Below are 19,929 nucleotides of genomic sequence, written 5' to 3'. Positions count from 1 at the left end.
GAAAGTCCCAAGTACACAACATCTAGTAGATTCCCTCATCTGCATGACCCTAAGATATTTAAATGGGGACTCCGTGAAAAGCTAACCTTTCAGCGGTATAGAGATTTTGTTCATAAATAAATAAATTAATCGCTTCACTTTGTTTCGCCGTGTAATCATTGCATCCCAAGAGTTTTTATCTAGAGCATGGTTCTAAATTTTTGTTTGTGGGTTTTCCTAATCCAAAAGTGCAACGCGTTCGCTGGACTTCTGCCGGTTTATTTTAAATACATACTCCAAGCTGGTTTCACTCTCTGGTTGTATATTAGATACGGCCTTCGCTTTCATTGGATACCAGGAGCAGAGCAAGAGAGGAGTGAGAGTTGTGTTTTAGCAACAATCACAAGAGCTGAACTGGATTCCCCAGGCAGTTTTGGGAAGCTTTGGGAAAAGCAGCAGTGCTGGGGGAAACCTCTGCTGAAGAGCTTGGAGGAGTAACTTTGCCTGTCCAAATACAGTTGTACCTTGGTTTTCGAACAGCTTAGTTCTTGAAAGTTTTCGCTCCCGAACGCTGAAAACCCGGAAGTGACTCTTCCAGTTTGTGAACTTGTTTTTGGAAGCCGAACGCCACAGCTTCCGATTGGCTGCAGGAGCCAATTGGAAGGAGTTGCAGGAGCCAATCGGAAGCTGCGCTTTGGTTTCCGAACTTTTTGGAAGTCGTCCGCACTTCTGGAATGGATTCCTTTCAACTTCCAAGGTATAACTGTATATACAGGTGAAACTCGAAAAATTAGAATATCATGGAAAGTTTCATTTCTTTCAGTAATTCAACTTAAAAGGTGAAACATATATGAGATAGACTCATGACATGCAAAGCGAGATATGTCAAGCCTTTATTTGTTACAATTGCGATGATTATGTTGTACAGCTGATGAGAACCCCAAATTAACAATTTCAACTTTGGGGTTTTCATCAGCTGTACGCCATAATCATCACAATTATAACAAGCAAAGGCTTGACATATCTCGCTTTGCATGTCATGTGTCTATCTCATATATCAAACTCCAGTAGCTAATGAAAACAATTGCCTACATAAATGGACTTTTTCACGATATTCTAATTTTTCGAGTTTCACCTGTAGATCTGGGCCAGAGATCTCAAGGGCCTGATCCACTAGAATTATTCCCTGCTATTGACTTCAGGCAAGCACATTCCCTGTACTCTCTTTTTCAGTACCTGCTTAAAACATACTTGTTTCAGCATACCTATGCAAACACGTAGATACTGAAGTGTTTTAATCATTCTTATTACTCAAGTTGATTTTTAATCCTCCAAACCTTTTGCATTTCAGAAAGGATTTTTTTTATTTTGATGCAGGGTGTCACCCGCTCTCATACCAGGATAACTTGCAAATTACTTACCCCAACCCTCCCCCCACTCCTCCAAACCAGACTGGGTTTGTGGGGCGAGCCCCTCTGCAATCATCTCCCCTCCCAAAAAATGGCATTTACATCTTTCCTGTTATTTTTGTTCTTTAAAAAACCCTAGGAAGTTATATAATATATAAGCTTCTGCCACCATCACACCTTTGCACACTGGGATACGCTTTTGTTGGAAGTAGCAACGAAAGTGTATGGACGGGGGGGGGGGGGAAGCAGGGTAGATGCATAACTTTGACGAAAGGGTTTTGCGCATCCCTCCAAGAGGAAGAATTTGGCATAGGTTTTATGCTGCAAGCTGCCTAGAGTGGCTGGGGAATCCAAGCAGATGGTCAGGGTGTAAATAAAATATTAATATTAATGCAACGCTTTCCTGGTGTCACTGCTGCCTGCCTGTCAGTCACTAGTGCTACAGAAGCCCGACAAGAAAAATATTTTAAGAGCCCCAGCAGCCCTCTGCAAACCTCAGAGGGTTTCTAGCCGTGAGAGGTCCATGTCACAGGGCTGGCATCTGCAGAGATCAGAATCTGCGAGGAGGAGATGGTCACCCTCACAGCTGTTGGGAATGGAGGAATCCTCTAGATTTCTTTTCCAAAACTTCTCAGAGCACAGAAGACTGGCGTTAGGGTTTCGGCTTCCTGGTTGGTGTTCCATGCTATTGCCTCCCTCCAGTGCCTATCTTACAAGACCAGCGTTACACGCCTTATTGGGACGCGGGTGGCGCTGTGGGTTAAACCACAGAGCCTAGGGCTTGTCAATCAGAAGGTCGGCGGTTCGAAACCTTTCCCCCCATTGCTCGGTCCCTGCTCCTGCCAACCTAGCAGTTCGAAAGCATGACAATGTGCAAGTAGATAAATAGGTACCACTCTGGTGGGAAGGTAAACAGCGTTTCCGTGCGCTGCTCTGGTTCGCCAGAAGCGGCTTAGTCATGCTGGCCACATGACCCGGAAGCTGTACGCCGGCTCCCTTGGCCAATAAAGCGAGATGAGCGCCGCAACCCCAGAGTAATCCACAACTGGACCTAATGGTCAGGTGTCCCTTTACCCTTTACCTTTACCCGCCTTTCCACCCCCAAGAACCTGATCACTGGGTGGGTTGTTTGAGTTCTTCAAGACTAACCTAAAAATTTGTTTGGAAAGTGGGTAGGGGCAGCAGGATAGCTTTCAGTTCAGGTGGGGTGAGGGCAACACTTGACTTTGCACGTGGGGGATTCGTTGTGATTCTGGACGATGTTCAGAATGAGCTTGTTATCTCCCAGTATATGAATATAGTCTGCTGTCTGTCTGTCTGACACCTTAATCCAGTCCAGTCCATTTCAGAGGGAACGAGACATCCCCAGCCCCACACCTTTGCACCAAAAACATCTCATACCACCAAGGAAGACTATTTGCCATGTGCAAGTCTTTCAGGTACAGTAGATGTGCCCCATTTGACTTCAGCCAGCAGGCTTTTCTGCTGAACTCCACAAAAAAGGCACTTCTTCTTTGTCCTCCTCTGTGCATCTGCCACCTCAGATATGCTGATGACACAACCTTGATGGCGGAAAGTGAGGAGGAATTAAAGAACCTTTTAATGAGTGTGAAAGAGGAGAGCGCAAAATATGGTCTGAAGCTCAACATCAAAAAAACTAAGATCATGGCCACTGGTCCCATCACCTCCTGGCAAATAGAAGGGGAAGAAATGGAGGCAGTGAGAGATTTCACTTTCTTGGGCTCCATGATCACTGTAGATGGTGACAGCAGTCACGAAATTAAAAGACGCCTGCTTCTTGGGAGGAAAGCAATGACAAACCTAGACAGCATCTTAAAAAGCAGAGACATCACCTTGCCGACAAAGGTCCGTATAGTTAAAGCTATGGTTTTCCCACTAGTAATGTACGGAAGTGAGAGCTGGACCATCAAGAAGGCTGATCGCCGAAGAATTGATGCTTTTGAAATATGGTGCTGGAGGAGACTCTTGAGAGTCCCATGGACTGCAAGGAGATCGAACATATCCATCCTTAAAGAAATCAGCCCTGAGTGCTCACTAGAAGGACAGATCCTGAAGTTGAGGCTCCAGTACTTTGGCCACCTCATGAGAAGAGAAGACTCCCTAGAAAAGACTCTGATGTTGGGAAAGATGGAGGGCAAAAGGAGAAGGGGACGACAGAGGATGAGATGGTTGGACAGTGTTCTCGAAGCGACTGGCATGAGTTTGGCCAAACTGCGGGAGGCAGTGGAGGATAGGCGTGCCTGGCGTGCTCTGGTCCATGGGGTCACGAAGAGTCGGACACGACTGAACGACTGAACAACAACAACAAGTGCATCTGCCTCCCTTTGCATCCCTTAGCCAAGAGATCTCACGATCCCGGATCCCTCCCCCATCTTCAGAGCGCCTTTCTCAATGCCACCCGTGGGCATCGCTAAGACACTTCGGGTTCCCATTCGCAGGCGGCCAGCGCGAAGGAAACAGCTGTTGCTCCTCCTCCCTCCCCGCGCTGGTTTGAATGGGAGCCGGAAGTGAAGGCGGCTCGGCGTTCCTTCCCTGTCCCTATGGTCCATTGTGAAGGCGCTCAGGGAGGTGGCCTCCTCGCGAGTTTTCCTCCAGAAGAGGAGCTGGGCGAACAGAGAGAGAAGAGTTCAGGGTGCGATGCAAGAAAGGTCCGGGAGAGCATGCCCGATCTTGTCTTCTTTGCATTGCACGACGCTCCTGCAAGGCAGGCCAGCGGGGATGCTCTGGGGAGGCGCTCCTCTGGGGTGCAAAGCGGTTGATGGGGGTGAAGGAGTGCAGCTTTACACGCAGCAGAGTTTTTTGGGGGGGCGAGCGGGTGGGAAGAGACAAATCGGGGAATCTCCTTTTCCTGTCTCCTAGGCATGCTGGGAAATCCGAGGGATCGCTTTAATTAATTCAAAATTTGTTGCATTTATACCCCATCTGTCCCTCCAGGGAGTCTGCGTATTTCTCCTCCTCCTCCTTTAATTCCCCTGCACAACAACCCTGAGAAGTAGGCTGCGGCTGAGAGAGCCCCGGGTCACCCACTGAGCTTCATCATGGCTGGACGGGGGTTCGAACCCGGGTCTCTCGGGTGCTAGTCTGATACTTTAACCGCAACACACCACATTTGCGGAGTCGGAAGGGACCCCCCCAAAGGATCATCTAGTCCAACCCTCTGCAATGCAGGAATATATGTGATTGACCCATACAAAGGGTCCAGCCTGCAACCTTGGCGTTATTCGCTCCCCCTGTGAGTCGACCAGCCTCCCCACAATGCAACTTTTTCTTCCAGGACCTGGTGACCTTTGAGGAGGTGGCTGTGCATTTCACCCAGGAGGAATGGGCTCTGCTGGATCCGGGCCAAAGAGCTCTGCACAGGGAGGTCATGGAGGAGAATTACGAGGCGGTGACTTCTCTGGGTAAGGATGCAACCCTGCCTCCAGACACGTCCACAGTATGGATTTCCCTCTCCCCAAAAAACAAGTTTCTCTCCCCCACTAGATATACCGTATATATAACCGAATCGTAAACTGGAAAGTAAAATAAGACTGAAGCCCGAAGCATTCTTAGGCTATCAAATCAACAGGGCATTCATCAAAGAAGCATGTTCAGGATGGGAGCATTAATGTGAAACTATTTCTCTTTCCTGAAATATGATGTGGGAGAAAGCACACACACCATCCCCAAATGCGCTTTGTCCTTTGTCAATTAGGGAGCTGGGTATGTTTAGCCTGGAGAAGAGAAGGTTAAGGGGTGATATGATAGCCATGTTCAAATATATAAAAGGATGTCATATGGAGGAGGGAGAAAGGTTGTTTTCTGCTGCTCCAGAGAAGCGGACACGGGGCAATGGATTCAAACCACAAGAAAGAAGATTCCACCTAAACATTAGGAAGAACTTCCTGACAGTAAGAGCTGTCCAACAGTGGAATTTGCTGCCAAGGAGTGTGGTGGAGTCTCCTTCTTTGGAGGTCTTTAAGCGGAGGCTTAACAGCCATCTGTCAGGAATGCTTTGATGGTGTTTCCTGCTTGGCAGGGGGTTGGACTGGATGGCACTTGGGGTCTCTTCCAACTCTAGGATTCTATGATTCTATGAATGTGCTTGCCTGAAGTCAATAGCAGGGAATAATTCTAGTGGATCAGGCCCTTGAGATCTCTGGCCAGCAGGACTAAACTGTTTCTGGCGCAATGGAACACTGTGACGGAAACCAAAGCGCACGGAAACGCCGTTTTCCTTCCCGCCGCAGTGGTACCTATTTATCTACTTGCACTGGTGTGCTTTTGAACTGCTAGGTTGGCAGGAGCTGGGACAGAGCAACGGGAGCTCACCCCGTCGCGGGGATTCGAACCGCCAACCTGCCAGTCGGCAAGCCCAAGAAGCTTGGTGGTTTAAACCACAGTGCCACCCACCTTATTAAAAATAACCAAGGCACTTCAGTGTATTTGGAACATTTCCAGCAACAATACATTGCAGTAGCTTGAAACTTGAATCTCCATGGGGGGAAATATTCCCTTCAGAATTGCAAATTTGAAGTGCAGTTTTGGAGGAGGGAAGGAGGACTGATTCCTAAGCTATTCTTTTCTATTTTCTTTTCTTTTTGCACTGTGTGCAATGTAATGTTTTGGCCCATATGAAATCTTGTAATCATAAAATTGGAAGGGACCCCTAGAGTCATCTAGTCCAACCCCCTTCAGTCCAGGAACAGGCATGAAGCTGAGAGTTATGCCTAACAAGGGGATGTTCACAAGCGCCAGGCCGATCCTTCTGGGACCACACAAACTTCTGCCTGTCTGTTGCAGGAGTTGTAATATCAGAATCACCCAGGGGTGGCCAACTCCCAAGAGACTGCAATCTACTCACAAAGTTAAAAACTAGCAGTGATCTACCCCCTTTTTTGGGGTTCAGGTCAAAGTTGTTGAGTTTTTTCAGGGAGGAGGTAAAATGTTGAGTTTTTTTTAGGGGATCCACAGTTGTTCAGCTTCTTTGGGGGGAGCCAATGATCTACCAGTGACTTACCGCAGACGTCCAGTGATCTACTGGTAGATCACGATCTACCTGTTGGACATGCCTGGCTGAGAGGTCCTAGAAAAGGCTGGGTTCGGAATGGCTGAATATTTTGTGATCGGAAGCGTCTGTTTTTGTCTCCTCGAAAGAATCAGATGTTAGCTCCTGCTGGGAAGAAGGAGAGGACCCGTTTACCCAGGATCCGAAAGAAGAAGAGACATCAGCAGGTAGGTGTCAGCTTTTGGTCTGGGAATAGAATAAAATTCCCATTTCCGGTGTGGTATCATTTCTGACAGATTAACCCAGTGGTTCCCAAACTTTTGCGGGGCTCTCGCTCCCTTGGGTTACATCAAACTCGTCCCCAGTGCCCCCTACCCTATGAAAAGCATTATTCAGAATAGCGGCTTGCAATGCATTGTTTTGAATTTTATTGTGATATTTGGTTCCTTCACATTTATTCAAAATCCAATTAAAACTACTGTATTCAGCTTAACTAATTCAACAAGATTGATGGGTACCGGCTTTTCGAAGCCTGATAGGCGTTTACACTTCCATTGTCCATCTGTCCATCCCCCTCCTCTTTGCACTTTCCCAGGCAGTAATATCGCCCGCTTTGGGAACCGCTGGGTTAACCTCTCAGGCTATGAGTTCTTCCGGTAGGGAGAAGGAGAAGGTTAAACAAATTGATGGAAGGCAAAGCTCTCGCTACTAATCACGATGGCTTTGTGGCCCCATTGAGCACCAGCAGATGAAGGGGGCCATGTTATGAGACTTCCCCCGGGGGCAAGTTGTGAGACTGACCCCCAGGGCGGAACGAAGCCTCTGTGCACTCCTGGCTACTCGAGTCCAGGGGCACATTAGTAATATGTGATTGTTCCCCAGCTTGAAGAACAACACACACGAGCCTTTAAGGCTAAAACCTACTTTATTGTAGATAAAGTGCAGAGTATGTATCTGCGTAGCCAGCTCGTGAGTTCAGAGCTGTCTATAATTGCGTCCAGCATCTCTGAGCCAGAACAGAAAGTAAGGATACAACAGTACATTACAATATCACGTGTGTGGGAAGGCTGATAGGACCAGTGTGTTTCCCACAGGATGAAAATATGACTCATGGTCAAGTGACCTCGCTGCTGAGGCTTTTCGCAGCTCGGCTTGTAATAATATCACAACAGGCCATTGCCTTTACCTCCACCTTGTGGGATTCCCATATGGATCCAGTTGGCCTTTGTAGGGATGCTGCAAAAGCAGAACAGATGGATTCGTGAAAGAGGAAGCTCTCGGTGACTGCAAGAGGGCAGCGCTTGAGGGCTGTTGCCTTATGTCTTTCGGGCTTCCTGGGGGATGCTGAACGAGACAGGCTTTTGGTGTGATGCAAAGAACTCTCCTCACAAAGAGAAGAGATGGAGAAGAAGGAGAAGAGTTTGGATTTGATATCCCGCTTTATCCCTACCCGAAGGAGTCTTAAAGCGGCTCACATTCTCCTTTCCCTTCCTCCCCCACAACAAACACTCTGTGGGGTGAGTGGGGCTGAGAGACTTCAGAGAAGTGTGACTAGCCCAAGGTCACCCAGCAGCTGCATGTGGAGGAGCGGAGACGCGAACCCGGTTCACCAGATTACGAGTCCACCGCTCTTAACCACTACACCACACTGGCTGTTCTGATGGGAGACCACATGGTCAAATGTACCAAACGCCAGCTTTCCTGTAACTTTAGGCTGCGGGTGCCCAAACTGCTCCCCCCACCTGCCAAATTTCATCTCCTCTCCCCCCACACCACTGCCTCTGTTGCTGAGAGGCAGAGAGCCCTGTAAACGTTCCCCTTTAACTAGGCATTTGGCTGGTTAACATCCTGTATCCTTTTCAATTTGTTTGTGGGGGGGGTATTGTTTTGTTTTGTTCTTGTTTTTATGTTGTATTTTGTGTTTTTTTCACCTTGTGTTTTTATGCTGTGAACCGCCCTGAGATCTTCAGATGAAGGGTGGTATACAAAATAATAATAATAATAATAATAATAATAATAATAATAATAATAATAATTGCCATGTGAATCCTGCTGGATCCTATCATTCAACTGGAGATCAATGCATTTTCCTCTGGGCTTTTTGGGAGGAGGCTCTAGCAATGGGTGAACATGGAATATATTTTGTCCTCAGAAGCAACTAGCCTGTTTGTTTCTTTGAAAGAAATCCCCAAACCGGACTTGATGTCTTGGCTGAAAGAAGAAGACCCGATTAGGTGGGGCTCAGAGGAAGTGACGAGATGGGCAGGTACCAATTTTAAGAGACGTCTTGGGAAAGGTTATGATGTTAACAAAAGCTGTGGGACAATATGATAATGATGATGGTCAAAGGCCTGGAAACGATGCCTTATGAGGAACGGCTTAGGGAGCTGGGTATGTTTGGCCTGGAGAAGAGAAGGTTAAGGGGGGATATGATAGCCATGTTCAAATATATAAAAGGATGTCATCTAGAGGGGGAAGAAAGGTTGTTTTCTGCTGCTCCAGAGAAGCGGAAACGGGGCAATGGATTCAAACTACAAGAAAGAAGATTCCACCTAAACATTAGGAAGAACTTCCTGACAGTAAGAGCTGTTCGGCAGTGGAATTTGCTGCCAAGGAGTGTGGTGGAGTCTCTTTCTTTGGAGGTCTTTAAGCGGAGGCTTGACAGCCATCTGTCAGGAATGCTTTGATGGTGTTTCCTGCTTGGCAGGGGGTTGGACTGGATGGCCCTTGGGGTCTCTTCCAACTCTATGATTCTATGATATGTGGGCTTGTAAGAGTAAATCCAAATATTGGCAGTGGCAAAGGCTGCGTACACCCCATAACTTGATTGAACCACCTCCCGGCAAAAGTCCCTATCTGTCTTGTGTTTACTGAGGTCCGGGTAGTGTTGCGATGGGTTTGGTGGGGTGAAGTTGCTCAGCCAATACCGGGACACAAATATCGACAGCCGTCGATACCGGGAATCCCAACAGAATCCCCTGATCACTTTCTCCGGTCAGGGAAAGGTGGAGGAAGAAGAAGGTTCGTCTCAACAGAGATTATTCTTGCTCCCGTCTTACAGAGACCCAGAAAGGCCAGAATATCGACTGCAAGGTTGTCGGGGAGGAAGGCACTGCCCAAGACGCGCTGCTGGCGAGACCGTCGACCTCCGCCAAACCGCTGCCGTGGCTCGGCTTTGAGTGCGCCTTTTGTTTTGTGTCGCAGAAGGGCAAAAACGTGACGGTGCAGTGCAAGTTCTGCTTGCCGAAAGTGAAAACGGTGAGCGCCGCCACAACCTCCACGTCCAACTTGAAACGGCATCTGCAGGTAGGTGCCTATTGGAGATACCTGAGGCTGAGTCTTAATGTCTGGTTGGCCACTGCCAGGGGAGGGTATATATATATATATATATATATATATATATATATATATATATATATAAAATTTCTGTTTTACATTTTATAATATTCACTTAAACAACCTTAAAAAATATTAATGACTTCCCTTCCTCTCTTTCCATGGTTCATTTTGCGCAACATAAATACCTGCATATTTTATATAAACTAAACCATTCCGTATTCCATTATTACATCCGTCAAAACTTATTTACATTGTTGAATTTATCTTAACGCAGCCCACGTTTTCAAATAAACACAATTTTCCTCCATATATTCAACAAACATTTTCCAATCTTCTCTAAATGTATGTTCTTCTTGTTCTCTTTTTCTATATGTTAGGTCCGCAGGCTGCACATATTCCATCAGTTTAAGTTGCCATTCTTCTTTAGTCGGGACTTCGCTCATTTTCCATTTTGGGATATAATAATAATAATAATAATAATAATAATAATAATAATAATAATAATAATATATTTATCCCCCGCCCACCTGGCTGGGTTTCCCCAGCCACTCTGGGCGGCTTCCAACAAAAAAGTAAAAATACATTAAAACATCAGTCATTAACAAAACACGAGCCACAGTAGTGGCATCCATAAATAACATTTTCCGACAATTTTTTTAACAACAATGAACAGTCAGATGAGAAGAGGATCCTTTACTAGAAGTTCCCTCTTTATCCTGACCCAGAAAGCTTTTGTATGTTTGGTTTTTTTAAAAAAATAATAATTACTGGTATCATTTTCAATTTTGCAACATTTATATAAATTACAGAATTTAAAACATAGAAATATTTTTGACTTCCCTCCCCCAGCTTCTGTGGTTCATTTCATTTTCCCTTTACTGCTGCCTACTCTAATTAGACCTTATTTTTCCTTTCCTAACTTTCCCTTCCAATTATACATCTGCTATTCAGTTTGTCAGGGAAGTGTCCCCGGCTCAGCGCAGGGTGGTGGAAGGGCTCTAGGGACGCTACAGAGAGCCTCAGTGCCACCTGACCAGTAGCACCTCCTCATCCAGCAGAGGGAGCAACGAAGTCTCCAATGGGATGGAGCAGGCAGCTCAGGAGCTGGAGAGCCGAGGCTCTGGGGATGTTGGAGAGACCCTGCACTCCTCTCGCTCAGCGGGCGAGGAGGGAGACACGCTATTTCCGTCACCCCAAGTACGCAGAGGGGTGAAACGAAAAGAGGGGAGGCGGAGATTTCGTATACCGAAACTCTTGCGTTGGGGTCAGAACCGGAAGGGGCCACTTCCGGATTCTGCAGACGGTTGATACACATGAGCTTTTGAGCTCTGCACTGTACATAGTATGCACAATAAAACTACCAAAGAAACAACTGGAGTTTTGCTTGGTTTCTCATGAGCAACCATCCAAGGACCTGACACAATTGATTCCTGTTCTGCTAACATTTTAAGTTGTTTGCAGTAGTTTTTTTTTTAAAAAAATTCCATTCTTTTTTAAAAGTTATTTCTTCCTGATCCCTTATTCCAGTTAAACTAGCCATTTCTACATATTCCCTCAATTTCATCTGCTAGTCTTCCTTTGCTGGTCTCGTGTCTTCCTTCCATCTGTGAGCGTGGTCTCTTTTCTTTTCCAGAAGCAGCACCCAGAGCAGCTCAGAGTCCTCGAGGCTGCGAAACGGAAGAATACAAAGAAGCACGACTTCTCCGAGGCGGAAGACGCGAGCGGCTTGAGACCTCCCAAGATGCCGGCAACCCTGGAGAGGTGGGGGTCCAGCAGGGAGCCTGTCAGCCAGAAACTTCTGGATAAGAAACTGCTGGATTTCATTGTGGAGGAGACGGTGCCCCTCCAGCTGGTGGACAAGCCGTCGTTCATCGAGTTTGCTCGCCTCGGCCTCGGCAAGGAGCTGTCCATCATGTCTTCCAAGACTCTGAAAGAGAGGATAGAAAAGAAGGCGTACCACATGCGGGAGGAGGCGGCCATGAAAATGACACGGGTGCAGCATGTGGCTACCACTGCAGACTGCTGGACGCATGGAAGGAAGACGTACCTCGGGGTTACGGCCCACTGGATCAACCCGGAGAGCCTAACTCGGGAGTGTTGCGCCCTGGCCTGCCGACGCCTGAAAGGACACCACACCTACGATCTCGCCACGACTCTGCACAACATCCACGTGGAGTACAAAATCCACCACAAAGTGGTGTGCACCACCACGGACAACGGCTGTAACCTGGTCAAAGCCTTCAGAGCTTTCTACACAGACAAGGAGGCGGTGGATGTCATGGACCAAGCAGACGAAGGGGACAACGACCAGCAGGAAGTGGAGTTTGTGGATGTCTGTAACATTCTGGACACGGGTGAATACAGGGCTGCTGAAGAAGAAATGTGCTTGCCCCCACACCAAAGGTGCGCAAGCCACACGCTGAACTTGGTGGCCACCCAGGACATCGAGAGAGTCCTCAACTCTAAGAATTCTCCTCTGGGCGGTTTCAAGAAACACTTTTGCTCCTTGCTGGGGAAGTGTTCTAAGCTGTGGTCCAAACAAAAGCAATCGGCGATTACCGCAGAGTACATCAAAGACCAGTGCGGCGTCTTGCTCAGGGTCCCCAATAAGACCAGGTGGAGTACCACCTACGATGCTCTGAAGCAGCTAAGGGATCTACTGTCCACTGCACCGCAGAAGATGGATTCCATCCTGGACTTCTGCTCCTTGCAGAGGATCACAGCTCCCGAGGCCCAGGTCATCCAAGAATATTGCGAGATCCTCGCTCCTGTGGCCCAAGCCCTCGATATCCTTCAAAAGGAAAACGGCATGTTTATGGGTTATCTGCTCCCGACTCTCTATGCTCTGGACCATAAGTTGGAGGTGCTGGAGAAGAAGCCTGCAAATTGCACCTACTGCCGCCCTCTGGTGAAGATTGTGCGGGAAGGGATAAGGAAAAGGTTTGAGCCGATTTGGAAGGAGAGGAAGCTGTTGGTGGCTGCATGCTTGCACCCTCGGTTCAAGGTGGACTGGTTGGATCTGTGCAACACTGAGATCGGCAAAAGTACCATGGAAGCTTTGCTGAGAGCCGAGATTCAGAGGGTGGTCACAGAGCAGGTAAAGAGCTCTTCGGAGAGGCAATGTGCCGTTGACTGCGACGACGAGTTTTTCGGCATACAGTCCCGAAGCAAGAAGTCGGCATCGGACTCTGCCGAAGAGGAGGTCTCGAGGTACCTGAAGTTCCCCAACAGCGAGCTGTCTTCACTGCATGCCTTCCCACAGATTTTGAAAAGTTTCCTTGCATACAATACGGGCCTGCCTTCGAGCGCCGCTGCTGAGCGCCTCTTTGGCGCAGGTGGGAACGTAATGACCGTGAAAAGACATTCTCTGGCGGACGACATGTTTGAGCACCTGGTGCTTCTAAAGCAGAACAAAGGCACGGTTTGAGGATTTCGATCATGCCTATGGAGATGGCACTGGATACCAGTTGAATTTTCATATGCTGCCAAGGGGGCCTCACCATTGTGCTGGAGGGGGGTATGGTGAAAGATGATTGGTGCTTCATTTGGGGTGGGGCTGCCCCAGGGCTTTTTTCCCCTGTTGGGACTCACTGGAACTCAATTCCAGCCCCTCTCAGGTGGGCGCCATTGCCATTACAGTCGTACCTTGGAAGTCAAACAGAATTTGTTCTGGAAGTCCGTTTGACTTCCAATATGTTTGAAAACTGTAAAGCACGGTTTCTGATTGGCTGCAGGAAGCTCCTGCAGCCAATTGGAAGCCGCAGAAGTTTGCAAACCGGAACACTCACTTCCTGGTTTGCAGCGTTCGGGAGCCAAAACGTTCAGGAACTAAGCTGTTTGAAAACCAAGGTACGACTGTATAATGCAATTCTAGCCCTGTTCTCAGTCGGAACAGGTAGCGATCCCAGAGTCCAGCACAAAGACCTGCTAGCAATGTTACCAGCTGCCAGCGATGTCAGCAGAAGCGGGTCTCTTTGCCCACAAAGGGTGGGTGGTGCTGTAAAATTTGGGGCACAGCTTTATGTGAACATTTGACCCAGCACAGAAGAGTTGTTGCAGGATACCGGCTCTCCCAGATCTCCAGTCACCCTTCTGGCAATGTGGAGCGTCAGCTCCACCGAATGGAAGGACGCCAGTCGAACTCAACTTTTTAAAAATTCTGTCATCTCCTCCTCCTCTGCAGACTTGTTTCCCCTCTCTCTGTTCTTTGTTGCTGTTGTAGTTATGTCAGTAATTGTTCTCCAGTGCTCAACTGCCGTTTTCTACATATAATTATGAATACCACCTTTTTTAAAAAAAAAATACAGACGTGCCATTTACAATGAATATTTGAATACTTTTTCTTGGTTTTCTTAGCTTCATAGGCCCCTTGACTGTACAAGTTACGGTACTTTTCAAGCCGGTACGTCTAAGCCTGGCACACTGTTTAGAGACTCTGGGCCTTGTGAGTTTGGTGGGGGCAAATGAACAATCCATATCCCGCTAGATGTATATTTTGAGGTTTTCTTTGTTCTCTTAACTGTGTTTTTTACCCTTTTCTTTTCCACAGCTGCCACACACTGGGCCACCATCTTCATCATGGTCTCCTTCCTGGTCAGTTATCATCAGTTCTGACCCCATGAGCTTATATGTAAAATTACTGCCACTCACTCCTGTTGAAGAGGTCCTGAACGATTTAGTATTGCCAGCAAACTTGCCACTGAATTCAATGGTCTTCTGATGATGTATTTCATATACAGTGGTACCTTGGTTCTCAAACTTAATCCGTTCTAGAAGTCCGTTCCAAAACCAAAGCGTTCCAAAACCAAGGCGCGCTTTCCCATAGAAAGTAATGCAAAATGGATTAATCCGTTCCAGACTTTTAAAAGCAACCCCTAAAACTGCAATTTAACATGAATTTTACTATCTAACGAGACCATTGATCCATAAAATGAAAGCAATAAACAATGTACTGCAGTCACACCATCAATCAGTAGCTGAAACAAAATAAAATAAACAATACTTTCCAGTAGCACTTTAGAGACCAACTAAGTTTGTTCTTGGTATGAGCTTTCGTGTGCATGCACACTTCTTCAGATACCAATCCATATCCTGTATATTTTTTGTTTTGACTATGGCAGACCAACACGGCTACCCACCTGTAATCAGTAGCTGAACTGGGTTCCACACAGTCACAAAAACAAAACAAAGAAGAAGAAGAAGAGTTTGGATTTGATATCCCGCTTTTCACTACCCGAAGGAGTCTCAAAGCGGCTAACATTCTCCTTTCCCTTCCTCCCCCACAACAAACACTCTGTGAGGTGAGTGGGGCTGAGAGACTTCAAAGAAGTGTGACTAGCCCAAGGTCACCCAGCAGCTGCATGTGGGGGAGTGGAGACCCGGACCCAGTTCCCCAGATTACGAGTCTACCGCTCTTAACCACTACACCACACTGGCTCTAAAAAGAGCTACAAAAACGTAAAATAAATAGCAAAAACACAGAGACCTCAGCATAACACTCAAAACGGAAGTTTGGCACTCAAAACGGAGCACATTTGGCTTCCAAAAAGTGTTCGCAAACCAGAACACTTGCTTCTGGGTTTGCAGTTTTTGGGTTCCAAGTTCTTTGAGTGCCAAAGCGTTTGAGAACCAAGCTACCACTGTAAACCTTGGGCCCTGTTTGCTCTTGACAATTTTGTGGGTACATCCTAGGGCATTCCATCAGCTCAGCCCAGCCAAAGGCTAAGAAGGAGCCAGCCAGGCACCAGCCAAACATTGCCCATTTCATTTAAACTATACTTGTGACCACTGACAATGTAGATTTCTTTCGATTCCATCTGAGGAACCAGGGAGTGAGGTGGAACCACAGCAAGCGAAATGCTATAGGTAAAGGCAACGCCAGTGGAAAAGACAGGCAACCTAAGACATAAACATTTGTACCTTTTAGCTGCAAATATTTGGCGTGCTTCATAACATCAGCTTCAGAACACAATCAGGCCAAGCCCGTTCCTCAACAAGAGATGTTCCTCAGTATCTAAGCCATGTTGCCAGTTGGGGGACTGGATGCTGATGCAGCAATGGGGTTGCAGGATCAGATTCCCCTGGTGTGCGTATTGCTCTGCTTTCCTTTGAAGCAAATTGGTGAGGCCAAGAGGAAGATCATAGAATCATGGAGTTGGAAGAGACCACAAGGGCCATCCAGTCCAACCCCCTGCCAAGCAGGAAACACCATCAAAGCATTCCTGACAGATGGCTGTCAAGCCTCCACTTAAAGACCTCCAAAGAAGGAGACTCCACCACACTCCTTGGCAGCAAATTCCACTGTCCAACAGCTCTTACTGTCAGGAAGTTCTTCCTAATGTTTAGGTGGAATCTTCTTTCTTGTAGTTTGAATCCATTGCCCCGTGTCCGCTTCTCTGGAGCAGCAGAAAACAACCTTTCTCCCTCCTCTATATGACATCCTTTGATATATTTGAACATGGCTATCATATCACCCCTTAACCTTCTCTTCTCCAGGCTAAACATACCCAGCTCCCTAAGCCGTTCCTCATAAGGCATCGTTTCCAGGCCTTTGACCATTTTGGTTGCCCTCTTCTGGACACGTTCCAGCTTGTCAGTATCCTTCTTGAACTGTGGTGCCCAAAACTGGACACAGTATTCCAGGTGAGGTCTGACCAGAGCGTAATACAGTGGTACTATTACTTCCCTTGATCTAGACGCTATACTCCTATTGATGCAGCCCAGAATTGCATTGGCTTTTTTAGCTGCTGCATCACACTGTTGACTCATGTCAAGTTTATGGTCTACCAAGACTCCTAGATCCTAACTGTTATATCTATGCTCTTTCTCCACATTTGAATAGCCATCCTAGATACTGTTATGGGGAACTGTAGGAGGGGAAGGGAAATAATTTCTTGTGGTTGTGTCCTGCTTGCTGGTTTCTCACAGGCATCTGGCCATTCTTATGTTCTTATGAATATTACCCTCCTAATGCTTCTTACAGTGGTTCCCTAAGCTGTGAATTTCCTTCCCCAGATATTTATCTTGTACATTCCCTGTACAGTTTTGGGCAAATGCTGAAGACGCACCTTTTTAACCCTGGCCTTTTGACACTTGAGATGTGTATTTTCAGCACCAATCCTATTCCTGCGACTGTAATTTAACTTAGTTTTTAATGCTGATTTTTAACTTGTTGTGCCCCTCCCTTGGACCTGCTGGTGCAGGGCAGGTAATAAATTTAGTAGTGTAGTAGTAAATTCTCCTACTGTGGATGGTGCTTATTATGCATTTCGTAAGCTGAAATGCATTTACCGGACTGACATGGTTTAAATAAATATTACAAATTGATTTCAGCCTCTGGTCACAACCCTGTGGGGCAAATTTAGGACCTCACTTTCATCTAGTACTGAGAGCAATGTTCTGTACATTTTACTGGGAAATACTATCATTGAATGTTTCTGAGAACCACAACACCCTGCCCATTTTCACTGTCAAAATGCTGCCCTGCTCTCCTGTCTCCTTCCTCTGAAAACCCATTTACAGGTTAGCTTGATAATAATCTGGCTCAGTGACCAAGAAGCAGGGAACGCTGATCTAATCAGACGGGCACTGGAGAGAGCCAGTGGAATTGAGCGCTGAGAGGAGAGAGCCAATCAGGAAGCAGGGCCCCTAAGGCCCGCCCTCCGTGCTCTGAGGAGAATTTTTGGAGGGAAAATCCTGAGGGAAGGGTTCGGTTCTCCCTACAATGAGCTGGGCCTGAGCTAAAGGAACTGACTTGAACAGGCAACACCTGTGTATTTTAGTGTGAAATACCAACACTGTGTATTAGTCCATAATACAAGATATTGAAAAGAATGTCTTTTAAGATCTTGAAAGAACGTCTCCAGTGATCGTAACACAAGGAGACTGTGTAGAAATGGCCTGCCCCACCCCCACACGGACCAACTGTTTCAATGTCTCCATGCCATGTCTGCTATTTGCACTCTAGGGTCCATGTCCAATTCGACAGGACTTGCTCTGGATCGGGCTGACAGGGAGTTGAGGGGGAAGGCAGCTATGGAAAAGGTTGTTGTTGTTCAGTCGTTCAGTCGTGTCCGACTCTTCGTGACCCCATGGACCAGAGCACGCCAGGCACGCCTATCCTTCACTGCCTCTCTCAGTTTGGCCCAACTCATGTTAGTAGCTTCGAGAACACTGTCCAACCATCTCATCCTCTGTCGTCCCCTTCTCCTTGTGCCCTCCATCTTTCCCAGCATCAGGGTCTTTTCTAGGGAGTCTTCTCTTCTCATGAGGTGGCCAAAGTACTGGAGCCTCAACTTCAGGATCTGTCCTTCTAGTGAGCACTCAGGGCTGATTTCTTTGAGAATGGATAGGTTTGATCTTCTTGCAGTCCATGGGACTCTCAAGAGTCTCCTCCAGCACCATAATTCAAAAGCATCAATTCTTCGGCGATCAGCCTTCTTGATGGTCCAGCTCTCACTTCCGTACATTACTACTGGGAAAACCATAGCTTTAACTATACGGACCTTTGTCGGCAAGGTGATGTCTTTGCTTTTTAAGATGCTGTCTAGGTTTGTCATTGCTTTTCTCCCAAGAAGCAGGCGTCTTCTAATTTCGTGACTGCTGTCACCATCTGCAGTGATCATGGAACCCAAGAAAGTGAAATCTCTCACTGCCTCCATTTCTTCCCCTTTTATTTGCCAGGAGGTGATGGGACCAGTGGCCATGATCTTAGTTTTTTTGATGTTGAGCTTCAGACCATATTTTGCGCTCTCCTCTTTCACCCTCATTAAAAGGTTCTTTAATTCCTCCTCACTTTCTGCCATCAAGGTAGTATCATCAGCGTATCTGAGGTTGTTGATATTTTTTCCGGCAATCTTAATTCCTGTTTGGGATTCATCCAGTCCAGCCTTTCGCATGATGAATTCTGCATATAAGTTAAATAAGCAGGGAGACAATATACAGCCTTGTCGTACTCCTTTCCCAATTTTGAACCAATCAGTTGTTCCATATCCAGTTCTAACTGTAGCTTCTTGTCCCACATAGAGATTTCTCAGGAGACAAATGAGGTGATCCGGCACTCCCATTTCTTTAAGAACTTGCCATAGTTTGCTGTGGTCGACACAGTCAAATGCTTTGGCATAGTCAATGAAGCAGAAGTAGATGTTTTTCTGGAACTCTCTAGCTTTCTCCATAATCCAGCGCATGTTTGCAATTTGGTCTCTGGTTCCTCTGCCCCTTCGAAATCCAGCTTGCACTTCTGGGAGTTCTCGGTCCACATACTGCTTAAGCCTGCCTTGTAGAATTTTAAGCATAACCTTGCTAGCGTGTGAAATGAGTGCATGGAAAAGGTTAGCCCCTGGAATATGGTGGGTCTGCATACTTTTGTGGCTGCTCTGGGGAGGGGGCTTCATTTCTCACTTCAGCAGGTATCACTTACTGCCACATGAAGGTATGGGAATCTGTCCCATAAAAATGGACATATAAACAGTGTTTCTGGGGTTCAAAAATGTTTGGCACGGGGCTTCCGGTCCCACCTGCCTTAATGGAGGCAGCCCCCATGACAGCGGGGGATCGTCGGTGAACGAAAAACAAGGATGACAGAGGGCAAATCATCCTTGCAAATTCCTTCCAGGAAGGGGAGAACAGGCTTCACTCGCAGTTCATCCTGGTACCTGGCTCTCACTCTGGCATGGAATTTGGCTATTATTGGGGGTATATTGGAAAAGTAATTTAATTTTTTTAAAAAAAAAATTCACTTTGATTTTGTTGTTTAAGAATGCAGAACCTAACCAATTCCCCACACCCCAGGCTATAAATGGCTGTGGAAAATACAATAAAAAAGGAATACATGCACAGCTTCATGAGCGAAGGTTCAGTGGAAATGCAGCTATTCCCTCTGGAAATGGTGGTCTTGTATTTTTATAGTGAATGAGCCATTGATCTCTAAACCTACATTTTAATTCCTGTGTCCAGTGCTTTGTTTTTTTTGGGGGGGACAGGATATTTAACCCATATTTTAGGGCTCTTCAAATATGAGGCATATGTCACTGAAATGTATTGATTTGTTATTATGGAAGGAGTGAACTTTCAGGAGAATCTCTTGGATTAACACTTCCAGAAGGCATGTGATATTTGTTTTGCTTCAAACTTACAAGTGATTGTAGAATTGTAGCGTTGGAAGGGACCCTGAGGGTCATCTAGTCCAGCCCCCTG

General features: G+C 46.7%; 1 protein-coding gene across 1 annotated transcript; it reads left to right on the top strand.

Annotated features, from left to right (window-relative positions):
• The first annotated feature begins 3,921 nt into the window (after positions 1-3,921).
• LOC117042647 lies at positions 3,922-13,191 on the top strand. The gene is made up of 6 exons (XM_033142219.1): positions 3,922-4,057; positions 4,684-4,810; positions 6,546-6,623; positions 8,579-8,662; positions 9,458-9,702; positions 11,369-13,191. Exons 1-6 carry the CDS (start codon positions 3,950-3,952, stop codon positions 13,160-13,162), a joined length of 2,436 nt encoding a protein of 811 aa, XP_032998110.1. The 5' UTR covers positions 3,922-3,949; the 3' UTR covers positions 13,163-13,191.
• The last annotated feature ends 6,738 nt before the right edge of the window (positions 13,192-19,929 follow it).

The sequence above is a fragment of the Lacerta agilis genome, chromosome 2 (assembly GCF_009819535.1).
Source record: "Lacerta agilis isolate rLacAgi1 chromosome 2, rLacAgi1.pri, whole genome shotgun sequence".
Classification (NCBI taxonomy): domain Eukaryota; kingdom Metazoa; phylum Chordata; class Lepidosauria; order Squamata; family Lacertidae; genus Lacerta; species Lacerta agilis.
This window is presented reverse-complemented; position numbering and strand designations above follow the sequence as displayed.